The sequence below is a fragment of the Anser cygnoides genome, chromosome 5 (assembly GCF_040182565.1).
Source record: "Anser cygnoides isolate HZ-2024a breed goose chromosome 5, Taihu_goose_T2T_genome, whole genome shotgun sequence".
Lineage (NCBI taxonomy): Eukaryota > Metazoa > Chordata > Aves > Anseriformes > Anatidae > Anser > Anser cygnoides.
In genome coordinates, this window is record NC_089877.1 from 36,105,008 (window position 1) to 36,127,333 (window position 22,326).

The following is a 22,326-nucleotide window of genomic DNA, read 5'->3' on the forward strand; positions in this document are numbered from 1 at the left end:
AAGAGGTTCTTCACCGAGAGGGTGGTCGCACACTGGAACAGGCTCCCCAGGGAAGTAGTCACTGCACCAAGCCTCTTGGAGTTTAAGAAGCGTTTGGACTGTGCACTTAGTCACATGGTCTAAAAATATGGGTACACTCGTGTGGTGCCAGAAACTGGACTCGATGATACTTATGGGTCCCTTCGAACTCGGGATATTCTATGATTCTGTGATTCTATTTTCTCTTGGCGGGGAGAGCGTGCAGCTCTGGGGCCAAAGGAAGGCCCTGGGGCTGGGCCCTGGGCTCTTCCCAGTCCTTCCTGCGTGCCCAGAGCCATGGGGATGTGCCTGCAGGCCCAGCTCTGCCCCATGGGACCAAGGGACGGACGATGGACCCGGGAGAGAGAGAGGCACCGGTGCTGGGAGCGAGGTTCCAAGCACTTGGGGACTTTAATCAGAAAGAGTGCTGTGCAGGGAAACGCCATGCTGAAAAACTTCACAAGGACCCTGGCGTGACGTTGGGCCACTTGTGGGGGCAGGCCGATGGAGCCGTTTCTGCAGCGTGCTGAGGGCTGTGCAGGGACGGGTGCCCCCCCATGGGCACGGCCACCCATCCATGGGGCTGGAGCCCCCTCTTGCAGCCATGTCCCCAGTGTCTCCTTATGGCACTGCCCCCAGGGTGCTGACATCAACGTCGTCATAGCCCGTGTCCCCATGGGGCTGAGCTGGTGCGTCCCCGCCGTGGGGAGAGGGGGGCTCCTCCGGCACAGCTGCAGCATCGTCGTAGCCATCCGGGGGGCTGTGCCCAGGCTGGACTGGGGGGGCTGTGCTAGGCATGGAGGGGCGGGGGCTGAGGACGCAGCCGCAAGGGCCATGTCCCCTCAGCTCCCCAGCACCACTGCTCAGCCATAACCCTTCTCCTTGGGTCCCCTGTGCCTTCCTGTCCCTGCCGAGTTACCCTTCCTCTACCTGGGGTTGCTCCGGGGTTGCTCTCCTCCTTGTAACCATTCCAGTTATCATTATCCAGCTTCATGCCTGAGCCCTTGGATAGGGAGCCTGTGGTGGAGAACGGGGCACTGGGTGCTAAGCCAGGGATGCGGAAAGCCCCAGGCCCCAGGGATGACCGTGCTCCCACCTGTGTGGCTGGGCACCTCCTGGTACTCGGGCATCAGGCTGTAATCCAGCTCCTCGTACACGGCCTCAGAGACAGCGTCCTTGGCTTTCGTAGGGTCTGTAAGGAAGTACACGTTCCAACAGCATGATGCACTGTTCCCCACAGTGCCATGGAGACTCCCAAAGCGGTGCCCACCTCGGCGTTGCACCCGTGCGCGGTGTGCCTGCACAGCCAGGGCTGCTAGGGCCAGGCCCAGCAGCGTCCCCAGGAGTACGCACAGGACCGTGGGCACCGGCACACTCCCTGACACTGCTGTCAGTGGGGCAATGCTGCTGGTGACACCTGCAGGGATGGCCGGGGCAGTGTGAGGCTGGGATCCGCACGGCAGCAGGAGCAGGGGTCAGTGGGCACGGGCAGAGCCACCTGTGCAAGCATGCCTCTACCGGCAGCTGCTACCTGCAGTTGTGGTGGCCCCGCTCGTTCCCTCGGTGTCCTCGTCACAGGCAATGTGGGTGACCCCGTCAGGACCGCAGGACTGCAGGTGCCAGGGCGCCGAGGGGCAGTGCCAGAGCGAGGGGGCCCCCTCCTGGCATTGCACCCAGCCCAGCCAGGCGGGGACCGAGCCCTGTGCGGGGATGGCCTCCAGCCTCCCCCCGGTGCCACAGCCCAGCTGGCGGCAGACAACGTCAGCTGTCGTGGGGCTGGAGTCGCTGGCGCACACGCGGCCCCACGTCCCCTCGTGCAGCACCTCCAGGTGCCCGCTGCAGCTGCTGCTGCCCCCCGCCAGACGCAGCAGCCCTGCAACAACAGGGGACAGCGGGGTCACGGCACCTCACGGGGCAGTGCGCACCCCACAGGCAGTGGGGACTGCTCCCCAGCTCAGGGATCACAGTGCTCACCTGAGCACACGGCACCGGCACCACCGCCCCGGCGGCAGCCACGCCGTGCTGGGGCTGGGCAGTCCCAGAGAGCCGCCTCCGTCCCCGAGCAGCCCCCGGCACCCGACCACAGCGTCCCCACGCCGGGCCCGAAGCGCTCAGAGCCGGGCGCCTCCAGGGCCCGTCCGCACCCCAGCTGGCGGCACACGACGTCGGCATGTGGCAGGTCCCAGGCGTCCTGGCAGACGGTGCCCCAGGTGCCCTCGCTGTACACCTCCACCCTGCCGGCGCAGCGCCCGGGGCCGCCCGCCAGCCTCAGCCGCCGGCTGCCTGCACGGGAGGGCCAGGATGGGGCTGGGGGCACCCGCTGGGCACCCGCGGCCCTTCCCGGCGCACTCACCTGAGCAGGCAACGGCCGCCTCTGTGGGGCTGTGGCTGGGCGCTGCGGTAGGCCCCGAGGCGTTGCACTGCGCCAGGCGCTCCTCGGTGCCAGCACACCGCAGCTCCTGCAGCTCCACAGGGCCCAAGCTGGCGGCCGGCACAGCGTAGACCTTCTCTGGCACACCGCAGCTCAGCTGCCGGCACGCCACGGAGGCAGCTCGGTCATCCCACAGCCCCGCAGTCACATGGGCCCAGTCCCCGGGGCTTGTGGCCACCTCCAGCCGCCCGTCACACCGGCTCTCCCCGTCCAGCAGCCGCAGGGGCTCAGCGGTGCCTGCAAGAGCCCGGCCATGCCGTGGGGACGGGCACTGCTCCCCGCCTGCCACGGGTGCCCGCGTCCCCTGCACCCACCTGAGCAGTTGACGGCGGCGGCATGGCCAGGGGGGCAGGCGGGCTCCCCCAGCACCGCCACGGGGCACTCGCCCGGGTGCCGCTCGCTCCCGCTGCAGCTCAGGGCATCGCGCCGCAGCGGCCCCGTCGCCGTGCCCATCCCAAAATGGCCTCCTGGGGGCAGGGAGGCGGCGGGGCCGCAGCCCAGGTGGCGGCACAGGACGTGGGCGTTGGGCAGGTCCCAGGCGGTGGCACAGAGGGGTCCCCATGTCCCCTGCTCCTCCACCTCCACCCGCCCGGCGCAGCCCGAGCCGCCATCCGCCAAACGGAAACCAGTGTAGGCTGCAGCGAAGAGAGGGTGCTTGGGAGGCAGCACAACAGGGACGCACTGGGCACATCACTCTGCAAGGGTCCACCCCAGCCCCCCAGCCCCAGCACTTACGTGAGCAGACGATAGAAGCGGGGCCAGCACAGGACTGGCCGTGGGTCGGCCGCCGGGCGCAGTTGGCGAGGAGTGGCTCGCTGCCGTTGCACTCAAAGGCGCCGTCCCAGAGCGGCCCCGTTGCTGCCCCAAAATGGCCGGCACCGGGGACGGCCACTGCCATGCCGCAGCCCAGCTCCCTGCAGACCACCTGGGCGGCCTTGAGGTCCACGTGGCCGTGGCAGACGGTGGCCCAGGCGCGGCCCTGCCGCACCTCCAGCCGCCCCGAGCAGGCGCCATCCCCTCCAGTCAGACGGGAGAACCCTGCCAGGAGAGGAGGGCTCCTTAGGGGAATGCAGACAATGGGGCTCCCTGCAGCACCACATGTCCCCAGCACTCACCTTGGCAGACTACAGCTTTGTCAAAGTCATGAGGGCCATTGTAGGGTCCCCAGCCTTGAATCTTGCAGTCCCAGAGGGCCTTCTCAGCCCCATGGCAGTCAACAACAGCCAAGCTGATAGAACCTTCTCCTTTGCCAAAGCGGGAGGTGTTGTAGGCGCCAGCAGCCGAGCCGCAGCCCATCTGCTGGCACACCACCTCGGCGTCCTCCATATCCCAGGCATTGTCTGCCACCGTGCCCCAGCGTCCCTGCAGCTTCACCTCCACTCTCCCCTCACAGGGTCCCCTGCCAGCCGCCAGACGCAGCTCCAGCGCCTCTGTACCAGTCACCAGCCTCAGTCCAGTCCTGGGGGTCCCAGCACGGCATCCCCAGTACCACCCCCCCCTCCTCACCTGTGCAGGTCACCCCCACGTCCCACTCGTGGCCACAGAAGTGCTGGCCCCAGCCAAAGTGAGGGCAGTCATGTAGATTTGCTTCAGTACCGTTGCAGGAGAAGGGGTGCAGCCAGATGCGTCCCTTGCCCTGCCCAAACGGGGCGTACGGGGATGCCCGGGCCACCGCACCGCAGCCCAGCTGCCGGCACACTATGCCAGCACCACGGTGGTCCCAGTCGAAGTCGTAGCTGCAGACGGAGCCCCACTCGCCCTCGTGCTTCACCTCCACCCGGCCGGCGCAGCGCCCGCCGCCATCCACCAGCCGCAGCTCCCCGCTGCCTGCGGGCAACCCCAGGGACCTTGCTGAGCCCGCGGGGTGCCTGCCCCACGGCTGCTCCCTGCCCCACCGCTTGCCCACTGCCCCACGGCTGCTCCCTGCCCCACCGCTTGCCCACTGCCCCACGGCCAGCCCCTGCCCCACGGCCAGCCCCACCACTCACCCCCGCAGAGCTGCACGCAGAGGAGCAGCCCCAGTGCTCTGGCAGGCACCATCCTGCCCCCAGTGCCAGACGCAGCCCCGCGGCGGGGAGGGGGATATATAGGCAGCCCCCGCTGGCAGGAGCCAATGGGGGCGGCGGAGGCACCTTGTGAGCCGCTATCAGGAGGGTTATCTGCTGCCTGCCAGGGCCCAGCCTCCAATAACCTGCTCCGTGCCCAAATATGAGACTCGGCTCCGCTTCTGGCGTCACGCACCCTATCGCCTCCCCACTGGGGCTCAGCACCCAGATGTCCCCGAGGTGAGCCAGCCTGCCCGGCACCCATGTCCCCCTGAGCTGGGGTTGGGGCTGTGCCCAAGGAGAGCAGTTCGCCAGGGTGACAGGCTTATCCCCAGAATGGGGTCCTCCCTCAGCACCTCAGTGCCCAGACTTTGTCAGAGGGGTGGCTTGACCCACCTGGAACAAGTCTGGGGGTCACTGGGGAGAATCAGGTCCCTGTGCTGGCCTTCACACGTGCAGGAGGGATATCTCCAGCCCCTTGCAGTGGCTGGTGGCACACGGCACAAGGGGGATGGTTTCCCCTGCTTAGGGACCCGGCTTCAGCACCGACCGCACGCAGCTGCTGGGCCACCTGCACTTCTGGCGATAGCATCGTGGCTTTGTGCAGCAGCAGGGATGCTACCAACGGGGCTCGGAGCCGAGGCTGAGCCCAAGGGACCTGCGCGGCTTCTTGGGCACTGAGCTTCAGCATTGATAGCAGACAGTCCATGTGCTACTTGTGCTGGGGGCAGAAAGAAGGAGCCCCAAAGTGGGAGGAAGAGGAGGAGGAGGAGGAGGAGGAGGAGGAGGAGGCAGTCTGACCCTAGCAGCAGGCACAGGGACAGCCACAGAGTGCAGCTTGGTGCCGGGGGGTCCAGCTGCTGCGGGGCCAGCACAGAAGCCCCCAGCTTTAGAAGGGGCCAGGAGTAGGGGCCCAGCCCTCCCTGCCCATGTCCCTGTGTGCAGCCCGGTGCTGGGGCAGGAGGAAGTGTGTGCCGGATGTGCAGGCATCACTCAAAAGTGAAGCCCTGCCCGTACGCAGGGCCGGGACACAGGGCATTGCCCTTCTGGCACAGCCCCGCTGCAGGAGGAGCGCGTGGCAGCACGGCTCGCTGGGGACCGGGGGCTCCTGGGTCCACAGCTGCAGGGCCAGGCTCTGCCAAGGGTCTGCAGCTCCCGGGCTGCTCAGAAAGGCCCAGGCCGGGCTTCAGCCCGCAGGACCTTGCCATGCTGGCAAGCTGGGCACCCAGCCCCAAACCCCCTGGTGGGGAGGTCAGCCTCAGGAGCAGAGTGGGAAGCGGCCACCCCAGCCTGGGGACCAGGCCCAGGGGACGTCCTCGGGGTGCCAGAGCAGCGCTGCTCTCCCCCCCCAGCTCCTCCTGCTTCTCGCTTTCTGCCCCGGGCAGCTCCAGCTCCAGCCCCGGGCAGCCAGGGCAGGAAGATAGGACAGGCTGTGGCGAGCAGGCACATGCCTCGGCCCAAGGAGAGCTGCCCAGCCCTGCTCCACACAACACCGGCCCTTTCATGCCCTCTGTTTTATGTATTTATTTATTTTTCTGAGTTCTCTGCCCCATCCCACTTGGGCAGGGGAGGGGAACCAGTGAAGGGCTCTGTGGTACTCAGCTGCCTGCTGGGTTAAACGACAGCAACCTGCGCCAACTCAAGCAGCTGTGCTGGAAATTACCAATCACAACCATCATCTGAGAAAAGGAAGAAGCAAAACCCATAAAGAAACAGCTCACTACTAGCTTCTTAACCACCACGTATCTTGAGGTTTAGCAGGTTGCTGTCTGGTCCAGGAAGGACAAGGACAGGCGAATGCTGTTGCCTATTTTGCTGGGACAGGTTTTGCTTTCAGAAACTACCCGCAGTGCACTAATGAGAAAAGCAGAGCTGTGAAGAACATTTTTGAAGGCTGCTTTCCGTATTAGGGCATATGATCTGATAGGCAGTGTGCTTCCCCAGAGTGAATTCAGTGCTTAAACAGATCAACTGCAGCTATTTGATGTTGCTTGTACCTGCGGTCGCTGGGGCAGGGACTCCTGTTTTCTCTTACTGACTCCTATTTAGAAGCCTGCAATGCTCCAGCAGCAGCAAAGCGACCATCCTAAAGGCAGCAGCTCATGAATGCTACAAGCTGCCAGCTCGTGCAGGGGGCTCCTTCCCGGCCTCCTGTCGGGCCGTTCTCGGCAGTCCCAAAGACCTCCCTGTGCACACAGGAGGCGCGCAGGATCTGCCTTCGCTGTTGTGCTCTGCTCCTGCAGACACAGAAGGTGTCTGACAGCTCTCGTGCTCGCTCTCACTCTCTCTCCATAAACACAAAGAAGTGCCCACATGCAGCACAGGCACACAGGCAGCCAGCTGCAGGGACACAATGAAGCAGAGCAGGGCCATCAGGGCCCTTGCAGACGGGATAGGAGCCAGCCCCTTTGTTGCTCCCGGCCTGCAGTGCCCTAGCCTTGGGCCCCGACTGCATGTGAGCTCTGCTCTGGGTGCTGGGGTGAATCAAAGAGTGGCTTGGGTTGGAGGGGATGTTAAAGACCATCCAACTCCAACCCGCTGCCATAGGCAGGGATGCCACCCAAACAGACAGCCAAAGCTGCCACCAGCTGACCCCAAGGGAAGGGCTGCTGGGGTGGTGTTGGTGGGGCCACAAGCAGCAGCAAGGATGCTCCAGCCACCGTGCCATAGCTCTGGAGGGAGCAGAAGTGGCAGCTGGGGCTTATGGGGTCATGTCAGCTACAAGGGGAGGAAGTCGAAACGCCGTCCAGGAAAGAAAGGCACGCATCTCCTTTTAGATATCTTTATTTTATGGCAGCCTAGGCCGAGGACCAAGAGCCTCCCCATTGTTCCTTGCAGTCATGACTTCTGCAGGGTGCCCGCCTAATGTCGCCGTCGGGGCGGTCTCTTGCGGGGCTGGGGAGAGTCCTGGGGGCTGCTGTCAGCCTTACTCTTCAGGGGATGTTGGCGCCCCCCAAGCGAGTGGTCCCTGCCCCGGCCAGGGACGTAGGGGCTGGGCCTGCTGCCCCGGGAAGACGGCCCTGCTGCCGCTGCCTGTCCCGGCCCCTCCTGTGGTGGCTCCCTTCCTCCTCTGCGGTGACAGGGGTGGCCGCAGGGCTGTCCTCCTTCCCCCCGGCAGCACGGGCATCCCGGCGCTCCCGCTGCCAGTGCACCCCAGTTCTGTACAGCTCTGCAGCGACGGTGACGAGCAGTGCCACGAAGGGCACCGTGTGGCTGTGGAGGGAAGGCTGCAGCTGCCGCACCAGGGCCTGCTGGTCCAGCCCGAAGATGCACAGGGAGGCGAGGACGATTCCCTGCACCACAGCCACGTCCCACCACTGGCTGCCGTAGATCCTCCGCAGCTCCTCTTGCAGCCACGCCAGCAGGGGCCTGGCGTCAGCCAGCTGCTCCTGGAAGAAGGCTGCCCAGAGCTGGGGTGGGAAGCTGTGCTCAGGAGTCCTGAGCACCAGCCCCGCAGCCCCCTGCTCATCCTGCTGGCCGTCCCCCAGCTGCTCTGCAAGCTGTGGGATGGGACACTCCAGGTAGTCGTCACCGACCACACCGAGTAGTTGATGGACTGGAGCCTGCCCCCATACAGGGGGCAACTCGGCTTCTTCTTGGCCCACCGCAGGGCCACCAAGGATGGCCACCATCCTTTTTATAAGACTCCTTTAAGAATTGAAGGGTTGCAAGGAGGTCTCCCCAGAGCCTTCTCTTCTCCAGGCTGAACAGCCCCAGCTCGCTCAGCCTTTCTTCATAGGAGAGCTGCTCTGGGCCCCTGATCACCTTTGCAGCCCTCCCCTGGACTCGCTCCAGCAGGGCCACATCTTTCTTATGCTGGGGGCCCTGATCCAGGACGTTCCCCTTATCCAGCAGCAGTTCCCCTGCGGCCTGTGGAGAGGCCCCTGGTGGAGCAGGCTGTCCCCCTGCAGCCCATGGGTCCCACATGGAGCAGATCTCCACGCTGCAGCCCGTGGAGGAGCCCCCGGTGGAGCAGGTGGATGTGGCCTGGAGGAGGCTGCGGCCCATGGAGAGCCCCCGCAGCAGCAGGCCCCAAGCTGGAGCTGCAGCCCATGGAGAGGAGCCCACACAGGAGCAGGGGTTCTGGGGTGAGGTGCCGCCCATGGGGGACCCGAGCTGGAGCAGTTTGCTCCTGACGGATGGACCCCGTGGTACGGAGCCATGTGGGAGCAGTTCTTGCAGAGCTGCTGCCTGTGGGCAGCCCCCGCAGGCTCAGTTCGGGAAGGACGGCATCCCGTGTGAGGGACCCCACGGGGAGCAGGGGCAGAGAGTGACCATGAAGGAGCAGCGGAGACAAAGCGTCAGGGACTGACCGCAGCCCCCATTGCCTGTTCCCCTGCACCGATCGGGGGAGGACGTAGAAGAGGGTGGATGGGGGAAGGTGTTTTTAGCTTGCTTTTAGTTCCTCACTCTTCTAGTCTGCTAATGATTGGAAAGAAATTATATTGATCTCTCTACACGGATCTGTATTGCCCGTGCCGTAACTGGTGAGCAATCTCCCTGTCCTTAACTCAACCCTTGAGCCCTTTCCATCATATTATCTCCCCTATTGTCATCAACGAGGGCGAGTGAGAGAGCGGTTTTGGTGGAGCTCAGCTGTGTAGCACGGTAAAACCACCACAGCAGAGCCCGGCCCTCTCTGCCGCTGTCTTCAGATATAAATATTTGAAAATGTAAAATGTATTTCAGTTTAATTAACATAATTAATATTCCTTCTTCTACAGTTTTTGAGAAATGGCAGTTGTTTTCCTTTGGGAAAATTCCTTTGGCAATACTCCCGTAGGCATATCAGAAAGCCTAGTGTAAAAATAAATCAATCTTTTTATGACATACTCTTATATCTTCACGTGTGTTAACTTCAGCCTGGCGGGCGCTGCATCACGGGCTATATGTCTGCATACATACACATATACATACATCAGAGAATCACAGAACCATCTAGGTTGGAAGAGACCTCCAAGATCACCTAGTCCAACCTCTGACCTAACACTAACAAGTCCTCCACTAAACCATCACAGAATCACAGAATCGTCTAGGTTGGAAGAGACCTCCAAGATCATCTAGTCCAACCTCTGTCCTAACACTAACAAGTCCTCCACTAAACCATATCACTAAGGGCTACATCTAAACGTCTTTTAAAGACCTCCAGGGATGGTGACTCAACCACCTCCCTGGGCAGTCCATTCCAATGCCTAACAACCCTTTCGGTAAAGAAGTTCTTCCTGGCATTCAACCTAAACCTCCCCTGGCGCAACTTTAGCCCATTCCCCCTCATCCTATCACCAGGCACATGGGAGAATAGACCAACCCCCACCTCTCTACAGCCTCCTTTAAGGTACCTATAGAGAGCGATGAGGTCTCCCCTGAGCCTCCTTTTCTCCAGGCTAAACAACCCCAGCTCCCTCAGCCGCTCCTTGTAAGACTTGTTCTCCAGACCCCTCACCAGCTTCGTTGCCCTTCTCTGGACCCGCTCGAGCACCTCCATGTCCTTCTTGTAGTGAGGGGCCCAAAACTGAACACAGTACTCGAGGTGCGGCCTCACTAGAGCCGAGTACAGGTGGACAATCACCTCCCTAGACCTGCTGGCCACACTGCTTCTTATACAGGCCAGGATGCTGTTGGCCTTCTTGGCCACCTGAGCACACTGCTGGCTCATATTCAGCTGCCTATCAACCAGTATTCCCAGGTCCTTCTCTGCCAGGCAGCTTTCCAACCACTCTTCTCCCAGCCTGTAGCGCTGCTTGGTGTTGTTACGCCCCAGGTGCAGGACCCGGCACTTGGCCTTGTTGAACTTCATGCAGTTGACCTCAGCCCATCGGTCCAGCCTATCCAGATCCTCCTGCAAAGCCTTCCTTCCCTCGAGCAGATCGACACACGCACTTAGCTTGGTGTCATCTGCAAACTTACTGAGGGTGCACTCGATCCCCTCATCCAGGTCATCGATAAAGATATTAAAGAGGACCGGCCCCAGCACTGAGCCCTGGGGGACTCCACTAGTAACCGGCCTCCAACTGGATTTGGCTCCATTTACCACAACTCTTTGGGCCCAACCATCCAGCCAGTTTTTAACCCAACAAAGCGTACGCCAGTCCAAGCCATGAGCAGCCAGTTTCTTGAGGAGAATGTTGTGGGAAACGGTGTCAAAAGCCTTACTGAAGTCAAGGTAGACCACATCCACAGCCTTCCTCTCATCCACCACGTGCGTCACTTGGTCATAGAAGGAGATCAGGCTCGTCAAGCAGGACCTACCTTTCATAAACCCATGCTGACTGGGCCTGATCGCCTGGTTGCCCTGCAAGTGCCGCGTGATGACATTCAAGATAATCTGCTCCATGAGCTTCCCTGGCACTGAGGTCAAGCTAACAGGCCTATAGTTCCCCAGGTCTACCCTCCGGCCCTTCTTGTAGATGGGTGTCACATTTGCTAGCCGCCAGTCGACTGGGACCTCCCCTGATAGCCAGGACTGCCGATAAATAATGGAAAGCAGCTTGGCCAGCTCCTCCGCCAGTTCGCTCAGTACCCTCGGGTGGATCTCATCTGGCCCCATCGACTTGCGTACATCCAAGTGTTGTAGCAGGTCGCCAACCATTTCCTCATGGATAGCGAGGGCCACATCCTGCTCCCCATCCCCTTCCACCAGCTCAGGGTACCAGGTATCCAGAGAACAACCGGTCTTGCCGCTAAAGACTGAGGCAAAGAAGGCATTGAGCACCTCAGCCTTTTCCTCATCTTTTGTAACTAAGTTTCCCCCTGCATCCAGTAAAGGATGGAGATTCTTCTTAGTCCTCCTTTTTGTGTTGATGTATTTGTAAAAACGTTTTTTGTTATCTTTAACGGCAGTAGCCAGATTGAGCTCCAGATGAGCTTTGGCCTTTCTAATTTTGTCCCTGCACAGCCTCGCAACATCCTTATAGTCCTCTTGAGTAGCCCGCCCTCTTTTCCAAAGATTATAAACCCTCCTTTTTCTCCTAAGCTCGAGCCACAACTCTCTGCTCAGCCAGGCCAGTCTAGTTCCGTGTCGGCTCGTCTTTGGGCACGTGGGGACAGACCGCTCCTGAGCCATTAAGATTTCCTTCTTGAGGAGTGCCCAGCCTTCCTGGACTCCTTTGCCCTTCAGAATCTCCTCCCAAGGGACTCTGCCAACCAGTGTCCTGAACAACTCAAAGTCAGTCCTCCGGAAGTCCAAGACAGCGGTTTTACTGGTCCCCTTCCTGACTTCGCCGAGAATAGAGAACTGAACCATTTCGTGGTCACTCTGCCCAAGACAGCTCTCGACCACCACATCTCCCACCAGTCCGTCACTGTTTGTGAACAGAAGGTCTAGCAGGGCACCTCCCCTGGTAGGCTCTCTAACCAGCTGCGTCAGGAAGCTAACTTCCACACTCTCCAGAAACCTCTTGGACTGCTTTCTCTGGGCTGTGTTGTGCTTCCAGGATATGTCTGAGAAGTTGAAGTCCCCCACGAGAACAAGCACTGATGATTTCGCGGCTTCTGCCAGCTGCCTGTAGAACTCCTCATCAGTCTCCTCAACCTGGTTCGGTGGTCTATAACAGACCCCCACCAGGATGCTTGCCTTTTTGGCCTTCCCTCTGATCCTAATCCATAGAGACTCAACGTTATCATTCCCAGCCTCGAGTTCCTCAACATCAAAACACTCTCTAATATAGAGAGCCACACCACCACCCCTTCTGTGCTGCCTGCCCCTTCTGAAGAGCCTATAGCCAGATATTGCAGCACTCCAGTCATGAGAGTGGTCCCACCACGTTTCCGTGATGGCAACCAAGTCATAGCCTTCCCGCTGCACGATGGCTTCCAGCTCCTCTTGTTTGTTACCCATGCTGCGTGCATTAGTGCAGATGCAAAACCATAAACCATATCACTAAGCTCTACATCTAAACATCTTTTAAAGACCTCCAGGGATGGTGACTCAACCACTTCCCTGGGCAGCCCATTCCAATGCCTCACAACCCTTTCAGTAAAGTTCTTCCATAAGCACCTCCAATGCTTTGGAACTTCTGCCCTGAACAGGTGCAGAATCCTAAAAACCTAGTTAAATGTTTGAGAAAGGTGGGCCATCACCCTGGCAATTCCAAAGAGACAGAAATCACTACAACATGCAGCCATGCCAGCCCCTGCGGCAGGCCCTGCGGCTGGGCCCGAGAACCAACCCATGCCTCTCTCAGTCACCTCTGTCCACAAGACGAAACAATGGATGCCAAAATCACCTCGTTTAGTAAGGGCAGAAACTCCTACTGAGAAGGAGGAGGAGGAAGAGGACGAGGCAGGCTACTCCAAGGCAGGGCCATGTGGCCATGGCAGGAGGAAGAATCACAGAATCATGGAACATGCCGAGTTGGAAGGGACCCACAAGGATCATTGAGTCCAACTCCTGGGTCCTCAAAGGACCACCCAAAAATCAGACCATGTGTCTGAGACGCTTCTTGAACTCTGGCAGGCTCGGTGCTGTGACCATGTCCCTGGGGAGCCTGTCCCAGTGCCCAACCACCCTCTGAGTGCAGAACCTTTCCCTCACACCCAGCCTGACCCTCCCCTGTCCCAGCTCCATGCCGTTCCCTCGGGCCCTGTCGCTGTCCCCAGAGAGCAGAGCTCAGCGCCTGCCCCTCCGCTCCCCTCGTGAGGGAGCTGCAGGCCGCCATGAGGCCTCCCCTCAGCCTGCTCTGTGTGGGCTGAACAAACCAAGGCACCTCAGCTGCTCCTCACACATCTTCCCCTCTAGACCCTTAACCATCTCTGGGGAATGCGCTTGCTTCTCCAGATGTTTGGTGGCCAGTAACTAGCGCTGTTCCCCAGAGCTCAGCCCTAGAGCCAGTCCCGTTCAAAATTTTTAACCATGATCCGGATGCAGGAATGGAATGCATCCTCAGCACGTTTGCTGATAACACTCAAGTGGGAGGTGCTGTTGCCTCCCTGCAGGGATGAGAGGCCATGATGCAGAGTCTCTGATGAAGAGTCCCTCCCCAGCTTTCCTGTAGTCCCCTTTAAGTAGTGGAAAGCCACTGGAAGGTCTCCCCGGAGCCTTCTCTTCTTCAGGCTGAACAACCCCAACTCCCTCAGCCTGTCTGCAGAGGAGAGCTGCTCCAGCCCTTTGATCACCCTCATGGCCTCCTCTGGACCGGTCCATGTCCTTCTTGTAGTGGGGGCCATAGAGTTGAATGCAGTACTCAGGGTGTAGCCTCAACAGGGCCAAGTACAGAGGGACAATCACTTCCCTCGCCCTGCTGGCCACACCAGTTCTGATACTAGCCAGGAGGCTGTTGGCCCTCTTGGCCACCTGAGCACACCGCTGGCTCCTGTTCAGCCGCCTGCCCACCAATCCCCCCAGCTCCCTTCCCGCCGGGCAGCTTTCCAGCCTCTCTGCCCCCAGCCTGCAGCCTTGCATGGGGTTGTTGTGCCCCAAGTGCAGGACGCGGCACTTGGCCTTGTTGAACCTCGTACAGTTGGCCTCGGCCCATCGGTCCAGCCTATCCAGGTCCCTCTGCAGAGCCTTTCTGCCCTCAGGCACATCAACACTCCTGCCCACCTTGATGACCTCTGCTGGCTTGCTGAGGGTGCATGCGATCCCCTCGACGTGCCCCCCGGCAGGTGGCGCTGTGGGTGCTGGAGCAGGGGAAGTGTCCCTGGGAAGCGCCGTGCCCTTCCCTCAGCCTGTTCTCCAGGCGGGGAGAGCGTGCAGCACTGGGGCCAAAGGAAGGGCCGGGGGCCGGGCCCTGGGCTCTTCCTAGTCCTTCCTGCGTGCCCAGAGCCATGGGGATGTGCCTGAGGGCCCAGCTCTGCCCCGTGGCCCCGAGGAACGGACGATGGACCCGGGAGAGAGAGAGGCGCCGGTGCTGGGAGTGAGGTTCCAAGCAGTTGGGGACTTTAATCAGAAAGAGTGCTGTGCAGGGAAAGGCCATGCTGAAAAACTTCACAAGGACCCTGGCATGATGTTGGGTCACGGGTGCGGGTGGGCATAAGGAGCTGTTTCTGCAGCGTGCTGAGGGCTGCGCAGGGACGGGTGCCCCCCCATGGGCACGGCCACTCGTTCCTGGGATTGGAGCCCCCTTTTGCAGCCGTGTCCCCAGGGTCTCCTTATGGCGCTGTCCCCAGGGTGCTGATGTCAATGTCGTCATAGCCCGTGTCCCCGTGGCACTGCGCCAGGGTGTCCCCGCCGTGGGGAGTGGGGGGCTCCTCCGGCACAGCCGCAGCATCGTCGTAACCATCCAGGGGGCCGTGCCCAGGCTGGGCTGGGGGGGCTGTACCAGGCAGGGAGGGGCGGGGGCTGAGCACGCAGCAAGAAGGGCCACATCCCCTCACCTCCCCAGCACCACTGCTCGTCTGTGACCCTTCTCCTTAGGTCCCCTGTGCCTTCCAGTTCCTGTTGAGTGCCCCTTCCTCTACCTGAGGCCTCCACGGGGTTGCTGTCCTCTTTGTTACTATCCCAGTTCTCATCTTGCAGCTTCATGCCTGAGCCCTTCGACAGGGAGCCTGTTGTGGAGAACAGGGCACTGGGTGCTTGTCCAGGGATGGGACAGCCCCAGGCCCCAGGGACGACCGTGCTCCCACCTGTGTGACTGGGCACCTCCTGGTACTCGGGCATCAGGCTGTAATCCAGCTCCTCGTACACGGCCTCAGAGCCGGGATCCATGGCTCTTATGGGGCCTGAAAGGCAGTAGCATTGCATCGGCATCCCCCTCTGTCCTCCATGATCCCAGGGGAACCCCCAAGGCAGTGCCCACCTCGGCGTTGCACCCGTGTGCGGTGTGCCTGCACAGCCAGGGCTGCCAGAGCCAGGCACAGCAGCGTCCCCAGGAGCACGCACAGGACCGTGGGCACGGGCACGCTCCCCGACACTGCTGTCAGTGGGGCAACGCTGCTGGTGACACCTGCAGGGATGGCCAGGGGCAGTGGGAGGCTGGGATCCGCACGGCAGCAGGAGCAGGGGTCAGTGGGCACGGGCAGAGCCACCTGTGCAAGCATCCCTGTGCTGGCAGCTGCTACCTGCAGTTGTGGTGGCCCCGCTCGTTCCCTCGGTGTCCTCGTCACAGGCGATGTGGGTGACCCCAGCGGGACCGCAGGACTGCAGGTGCCAGGGCGCCGAGAGGCAGCGCCAGAGCGAGGGGACCCCCTCCTGGCATTGCACCCAGCCCAGCCAGGCGGGGACCGAGCCCTGTGCGGGGACGGCCGCCAGCCTTCCCCCGGTGCCACAGCCCAGCTGGCGGCAGACAACGGCAGCTGTGGCGGGGCTGGTGTCGTTGGCGCACACGCGGCCCCACGTCCCCTCGTGCAGCACCTCCAGGTGCCCGCTGCAGCTGCTGCTGCCCCCCGCCAGACGCAGCAGCCCTGCAACAACAGGGGACAGCGGGGTCACGGCACCTCACGGGGCAGCGCGCACCCCACGGGCAGTGGGGACTGCTCCCCAGCTCAGGGATCACAGTGCTCACCTGAGCACACGGCACCGGCACCACCGCCCCGGTGGCAGCCACGCCGTGCTGGGGCTGGGCAGTCCCAGAGAGCCGCCTCCGTCCCCGAGCAGCCCCCGGCACCCGGCCACAGCGTCCCCACGCCGGGCCCGAAGCGCTCAGAGCCGGGCGCCTCCAGGGCCCGTCCGCACCCCAGCTGGCGGCACACGACGTCGGCATGTGGCAGGTCCCAGGCGTCCTGGCAGACGGTGCCCCAGGTGCCCTCGCTGTACACCTCCACCCTGCCGGCGCAGCGCCCGGGGCCGCCCGCCAGCCTCAGCCGCCGGCTGCCTGCACGGGAGGGCCAGGATGGGGCTGGGGGCACCCGCTGGGCACCCGCGGCCCTTCCCGGCGCACTCACCTGAGCAGGCAACGGCCGCCTCTGTGGGGCTGTGGCTGGGCGCTGCGGCAGGCCCCGAGGTGTTGCACTGTGCCAGGCGCTCCTCGGTGCCAGCACACCGCAGCTCCTGCAGCTCCACAGGGCCCAAGCTGGCGGCTGGCACAGCGTAGACCTTCTCTGGCACACCGCAGCCCAGCTGCCGGCACGCCACGGAGGCAGCTCGGTCATCCCACGGCCCCGCAGTCACACGGGCCCAGTGCCTGGGGCTTGTGGCCACCTCCAGCCGCCCGTCGCAGCGGCTCTCCCCGTCCAGCAGCCGCAGGGGCTCAGCGTTGCCTGCAAGAGCCCAGCCATGCCATGGGGACTGGCACTGCTCCCCGCCTGCCACGGGTGCCCGCGTCCCCTGCACCCACCTGAGCAGTTGACGGCGGCGGCATGGCCAGGGGGGCAGGCGGGCTCCCCCAGCACCGCCACGGGGCACTCGCCCGGGTGCCGCTCGCTCCCGCTGCAGCTCAGGGCATCGCGCCGCAGCGGCCCCGTCGCCGTGCCCGTCCCAAAATGGCCTCCTGGGGGCAGGGAGGCGGCGGGGCCGCAGCCCAGGTGGCGGCACAGGACGTGGGCGTCGGGCAGGTCCCAGGCGGTGGCACACAGGGCTCCCCATGTCCCCTGCTCCTCCACCTCCACCCGCCCGGCGCAGCCCGAGCCGCTATCCGCCAAACGGAAACCGGTGTAGGCTGCAGCGAAGAGAGGGTGCTTGGGAGGCAGCACAACAGGGACCCACTGGGCACATCACCCTGCAAGGGTCCACCCCAGCCCCCCAGCCCCAGCACTTACGTGAGCAGACGATAGCAGCGGGGCCAGCACAGGACTGGCCGTGGGTCGGCCGCCGGGCGCAGTTGGCGAGGAGTGGCTCGCTGCCGTTGCACTCAAAGGCGCCGTCCCAGAGCGGCCCCGTTGCTGCCCCAAAATGGCCGGCACCGGGGATGGCCACTGCCATGCCGCAGCCCAGCTCCCTGCAGACCACCTGGGCGGCCTTGAGGTCCACGTGGCCGTGGCAGACGGTGGCCCAGGCGCGGCCCTGCCGCACCTCCAGCCGCCCTGAGCAGGCGCCATCCCCTCCAGTCAGACGGGAGAACCCTGCCAGGAGAGGAGCGCTCTTGGGGCGGATGCGGACGAGGGGGCTCCCTGCAGAACCACATGTCCCCAGCACTCACCTTGGCAGACCACAGTGCTCTCGTGTTTAATTGGGCTGGTATATGGTCCCCAACCCCGAATCTTGCAGTCCCAGAGGGCCTTCTCATCCCCCTTACAGTTGATAAAGGCTAAGCTGATGGGACCATCTCCTTGAGCAAATTGGGAACCTTGGGAGGCGCCAGCAGCCGAGCCGCAGCCCATCTGCTGGCACACCACCTCGGCGTCCTCCATGTCCCAGGAGTCGTCCACCACCGTGCCCCAGCGTCCCCGCAGCTTCACCTCCACTCTCCCCTCACAGGGTCCCCTGCCAGCCGCCAGACGCAGCTCCAGCGCCTCTGTACCGGGCACCAACCTCAGTCCAGTCCTGGGGGTCCCAGCACGGCATCCCCAGCACCACCACCCCTCCTCACCTGTGCAGGTCACCCCCACGTCCCACTCGTGGCCACAGAACGGCTGGCCCCAGCCAAAGTGGAGGCATTCCTGCAAGGTGGCTTCTCCGCCTCGACAAAATGGATGCAGCCAGATGCGTCCCTTACCCTGCCCAAATGGGGCATACGGGGATGCCCGGGCCACCGCACCGCAGCCCAGCTGCCGGCACACCACGCCAGCGCCCCGGTGGTCCCAGTCGAAGTCGTAGCTGCAGACGGAGCCCCACTCGCCCTCGTGCTTCACCTCCACCCGGCCGGCGCAGCGCCCGCCGCCATCCACCAGCCGCAGCTCCCCGCTGCCTGCGGGCAACCCCAGGGACCTTGCTGAGCCCGCGGGGTGCCTGCCCCACGGCTGCTCCCTGCCCCACCGCTTGCCCACTGCCCCACGGCCAGCCCCTGCCCCACGGCCAGCCCCACCACTCACCCCCGCAGAGCTGCACGCAGAGGAGCAGCCCCAGTGCTCTGGCAGGCACCATCCTGCCCCCAGTGCCAGACGCAGCCCCGCGGCGGGGAGGGGGATATATAGGCAGCCCCCGCTGGCAGGAGCCAATGGGGGCGGCGGAGGCACCTTGTGAGCCGCTATCAGGAGGGTTATCTGCTGCCTGCCGGGGCCCAGCCTCCAATAACCTGCTCTGTGCCCAAATATGAGACTCGGCTCCGCTTCTGGCGTCATGCACCCCCCCGCCTCCCCACTGGAGCTCAGTACCCAAATGTCCCCGAGGTGAGCCAGCCTGCCCGGCACCCATGTCCCCCTGAGCTGGGGTTGGGGCAGTGCCCGCAGAGAGCAGGTCCCTGTGGGGACAGGGGTGTCCCCAGATCTGGGTCTCCCTCAGCACCCCAGTACTCAGCCTTTGTTGGGGGTGGCCTTGTCCACCTTCAACAAGCCTGGGTGTCACCAGGGAGAATCAGGTCCCTGTGCTGGCCTCAACATGTGCAGGAGGGACATCTCCAGCCCCTTGCAGCGGCTGGTGGCACAGGCACTTACTGCAGGTGCGTACCCATGGCCCCTCGCTCTCCCAACAGTGCAGGCAGGAGGGGGGCGTTTTTCCCCTGCCAGGAACACTGCGTCGGCATCGACTGCACGCAGCTGCTGGGCCACCTGCACTGCTGGCAATAGCATCGTGGCTTTGTGCAGCAGCGGGGATGCTGCCAACGGGGCTCGGAGCCGAGGCTGAGCCCAAGGGACCTGCGCGGCTTCTTGGGCACTGAGCTGCAGCAGTGGATGCAGAAAGTGCACGTTACTTGTGTGCCGGATGTGCAGGCGCTGCTCAAAAGTGAAGCCCTGCCCGTACGCAGGGCCGGGACACAGGGCATTGCCCTTCTGGCACAGCCCCGCTGCAGGAGGAGCGCGTGGCAGCACGGCTCGCTGGGGACCGGGGGCTCCTGGGTCCACGGCTGCAGGGCCGGGCTCTGCCAAGGGGCTGCAGCTCCCGGGCTGCTCAGAAAGGCCCGGGCCGGGCTCCAGCCCCAAGCCCCCTGGCGGGGCGGTCAGCCCCAGCAGCAGCGGCAGCAGCAGGCGGCTCCCTGCACGCAGCCCCCGCGCAGGAGGCCCGGCCGCTCCCCCCTCCCCCCGCACTGCGCCCTCCGGCCGCCAGGGGGCGCCGCCGCCCCCCCCTCTCTCCCCGTGCGTCCCCTCCCGCTCCCCCGGAAGGAGCCGGGCGGAGGCGGCGGGGCGATGGCGCAGCTGGCGGAGCGGCTGCGGGCGGACGGCGTGCACAAGGAGGTGCTGCGGGAGGGCACCGGGCCGCTGCCCGACTTCCGCGACGGCACCAAGGTGCGGCCGGGACCGCCGGGGGGGGGCGGGGGGGGAGAGGACCGGGACCGGGGACGGTGACCGGAGGGGGAGGGGGCGTGACGCATGCGCAGAGGAGGGAGGCCCGGTCGCCATGGCGACGGCGCGTCCCGCCCGCAGGCCACCTTCCACTACCGCACCCTGCGGTGCGGGGGGGACGAGGCGCCGCTGGACGACAGCCGGGCCCGCGGGAAGCCGATGGAGCTGATCGCCGGCAAGAAGTTCAAGCTGCCCGTCTGGGAGGCGGCGCTGCGCACCATGCGGCCCGGAGAGCGCGCCCGCTTCCGCTGCGACGCCAAGGTGGGGCGGGGCCTTCCCGGTCGGGGGCGTGGTTTCCAGGTTGGGGGCGGGGCTAACCGTTGGGGGCGGGGCTTCCCGATAGGGAGGGGGCGGGGCGTTCGTGCATGGGGGGCGGGGCTTGGTGGGAGGGGCGTGGTTTGTTATTGAGGGGGCGGGGCTTGTTGGTGAGGGGCGTGGCCAGCCCAGGGGTGGTTGCACCCCCCCGGGGTGCGAGGTCCCAGTGCCCCCCCCCCCCCCCCCCAGCACGTGGTGCTGTACCCACTGGTGGCCAAGAGCCTGCGCAACATCGCGGCGGGGAAGGACCCGCTGGAGGGGCAGCGGCACTGCTGCAGCGTCGCCCAGCTGCACGACCACTACTCGCTCGGCTACCCCGACCTGGACGAGCTGCAGAAGAACCCCCAGCCCCTCATCTTCGACATCGAGGTGCTCAAGGTGAGGACGCGCTCGGCGGGCGCGCGCACTCGGTGCGGGGCGAGGGAAGCGCTTGCGTGCGCCCCTGCCCCCCTGGGGGGTTCTGGGGGTGAGGGTGCTGGGGCTGCCCCTCTCCTGGGGGCAGCCGCCGCCCGCGTGACAGGGGGGTGCCGGCAGGTGGAGGAGCCCGGCTCCTACCAGCAGGACCCGTGGGCCATGACGGACGAGGAGAAGCTGCAGGCTGTACCCCTGATCCACAAGGAGGGCAACGAGCTGTACCGGCAGGGCAAGGTGCAGGAGGCAGCGGCCAAATACTACGATGCCATTGCCTGCCTCAAGAACCTGCAGATGAAGGTGGGGCTCCCCGGCCCCTCTCGGGGCCCCCCCCCATCCCTCCCACTGTGCAGGATTCTCCCCCCTCCTTTTCATCCTTCAGGAACAGCCTGGCTCTCCGGACTGGATCGAGCTCGACCAGAAGATCACACCACTACTGTTAAACTACTGCCAGTGCAAGCTGCAGTGTGAGGAGTACTACGAGGTGCTGGATCACTGCTCCTCCATCCTCAACAAGTACGAGGGTAAGGAGCCGCGGGCTGGCCCGGCCGGCTGTGACGAGTGCTGGCAGAGCGAGGGGTTGCTGGGGACGCCCCCACGCTCCCCAGCCAACAGCTCTCCCCGCAGACAACGTCAAGGCCTACTTCAAGCGGGGCAAGGCCCACGCGGCGGTGTGGAACGTGGCAGAGGCGCGGGCTGACTTCGCCAAGGTGCTGGCACTCGACCCGTCGCTGCGCCCCGTCGTCTCTAGGGAGCTGCGGAGCCTGGAAGCGCGCCTGCGCGAGAAGGACGCGGAGGACAAGATCCGCTTCAAGGACATCTTCTCGCAGTAGAGCCCGTGGCCACGTGTGAGAGCGCGACGCTCTCGGACCAGGTTTTTAGATATTCCCCATGTGGAATGTTTTATCGATGTTTATTAATGTTTAATACAAAGTTTACTTATTTGAAGTCATGGGAAGCTGCACGGGATTTCGACACAGCACGGTGATACAGCAGCACGCTTAAGTCGCAGCATTACTCAAGAGTATAGCGATCGCCACATACAGTTGAGTCGCAGTATAAGCGTGCATCTCCCAACCGGTCACTAGACTGTGCTCGTCGTCACGGTGCCGGGCAGCCCCAAGTGCTGCGAAGGACTACACGGGGTGAAACAAGCTCAAGCCCGCTGCTTTCTTCCACGTTTCTTTTATTCATTCATTGATTTTTATCTTTTACGTTGGGCTACGCCGTTCTGCATGGGTCTGGCTGAGCTGTTCAGGGCCGTGGGGGTCACCAGTGCCAAGCCTGGGCCCCGTCTCTTGCCCCTTCGTGCCTGTACTGCACACCACATCCTGCATCGTCACTGCTCAAGGCTGCTGCTATCGTCCCGAGTCTGCATTTCCTGTGCTACGTCACCACGTCAGTCGTAAATATGTTATCTAAACTGACTGCTTGTTACTGCTATCTATATAAAGCTATGGTCATGCAATACCGAGATAAACAAAAGTAAAACTCATCGCAGACATCTGGCCACTTAGAAAATTGCTGTTAGCGATAGCTCAAGTAAAACAAAGTGCCAGGCAGGGCAGGAGCCCGATGGCGAGCCTGGCAAGCCTCGGCCCTGGGGTCCTGCAGACTCACTGCAAAACGGAGCTGTTTCTTGGTTTGGTAAGTGCTCCACGTCATTCGTGTACTATAGCTGCTAACATGTCTAGGGCTGCATGGCTTTATGTCAGTCAGGAGCTTGCACAGGCAGGTGTTACACGGAGGGGTACAGCCCGTTGGTGTAAAACCACCAGGCCAGCCCCTTCCCTTCGCTGCCGAGAGCTCGGCCTGCAGGCAGCGGCCCTGGTGCTCACCCTTGAGTCTCAAGGA

At 63.4% G+C, this 22,326-nt stretch overlaps 3 protein-coding genes across 8 annotated transcripts; 1 reads left to right on the forward strand and 2 right to left on the reverse strand.

Moving 5' to 3' along the window:
* Positions 1-525: 525 nt before the first annotated feature.
* LOC136791027 (antigen WC1.1-like) lies at positions 526-4,906 on the reverse strand. Its single transcript, XM_066998902.1, has 12 exons — positions 4,438-4,906; positions 3,956-4,276; positions 3,565-3,879; positions 3,185-3,487; positions 2,764-3,084; positions 2,372-2,686; positions 1,993-2,301; positions 1,550-1,891; positions 1,289-1,435; positions 1,115-1,210; positions 949-1,035; positions 526-803 (listed from the first exon to the last, which is right to left on the reverse strand). Exons 1-12 carry the CDS (start codon positions 4,757-4,759, stop codon positions 640-642), a joined length of 3,042 nt encoding a protein of 1,013 aa, XP_066855003.1. The 5' UTR covers positions 4,760-4,906; the 3' UTR covers positions 526-639.
* Positions 4,907-14,231: 9,325 nt separating this feature from the next.
* On the reverse strand, positions 14,232-19,530 carry LOC136791017 (antigen WC1.1-like). Of its 5 annotated transcripts, XM_066998814.1 has the most exons (11): positions 18,340-18,443; positions 17,898-18,215; positions 17,508-17,822; positions 17,128-17,430; positions 16,707-17,027; positions 16,315-16,629; positions 15,936-16,244; positions 15,493-15,834; positions 15,231-15,377; positions 15,058-15,153; positions 14,232-14,979 (listed from the first exon to the last, which is right to left on the reverse strand). In XM_066998814.1, exons 1-11 carry the CDS (start codon positions 18,389-18,391, stop codon positions 14,621-14,623), a joined length of 2,877 nt encoding a protein of 958 aa, XP_066854915.1. In that variant the 5' UTR covers positions 18,392-18,443; the 3' UTR covers positions 14,232-14,620. The 5 variants fall into 5 exon arrangements, with proteins under 5 accessions (XP_066854915.1, XP_066854914.1, XP_066854911.1 ...); XM_066998813.1 differs by having other exon boundaries at positions 17,508-18,215; XM_066998811.1 differs by having other exon boundaries at positions 14,234-14,979; positions 17,898-19,530.
* Position 19,531: 1 nt separating this feature from the next.
* On the forward strand, positions 19,532-21,967 carry AIP (aryl hydrocarbon receptor interacting protein). Of its 2 annotated transcripts, XM_066998879.1 has the most exons (7): positions 19,532-19,689; positions 19,828-20,007; positions 20,251-20,439; positions 20,596-20,772; positions 20,855-20,996; positions 21,100-21,346; positions 21,422-21,967. In XM_066998879.1, the coding sequence occupies exons 1-6, from the start codon at positions 19,591-19,593 to the stop codon at positions 21,303-21,305; spliced, it is 993 nt and encodes a 330-aa protein (XP_066854980.1). In that variant the 5' UTR covers positions 19,532-19,590; the 3' UTR covers positions 21,306-21,346; positions 21,422-21,967. The 2 variants fall into 2 exon arrangements, with proteins under 2 accessions (XP_066854980.1, XP_066854979.1); XM_066998878.1 differs by having other exon boundaries at positions 21,100-21,967.
* The last annotated feature ends 359 nt before the right edge of the window (positions 21,968-22,326 follow it).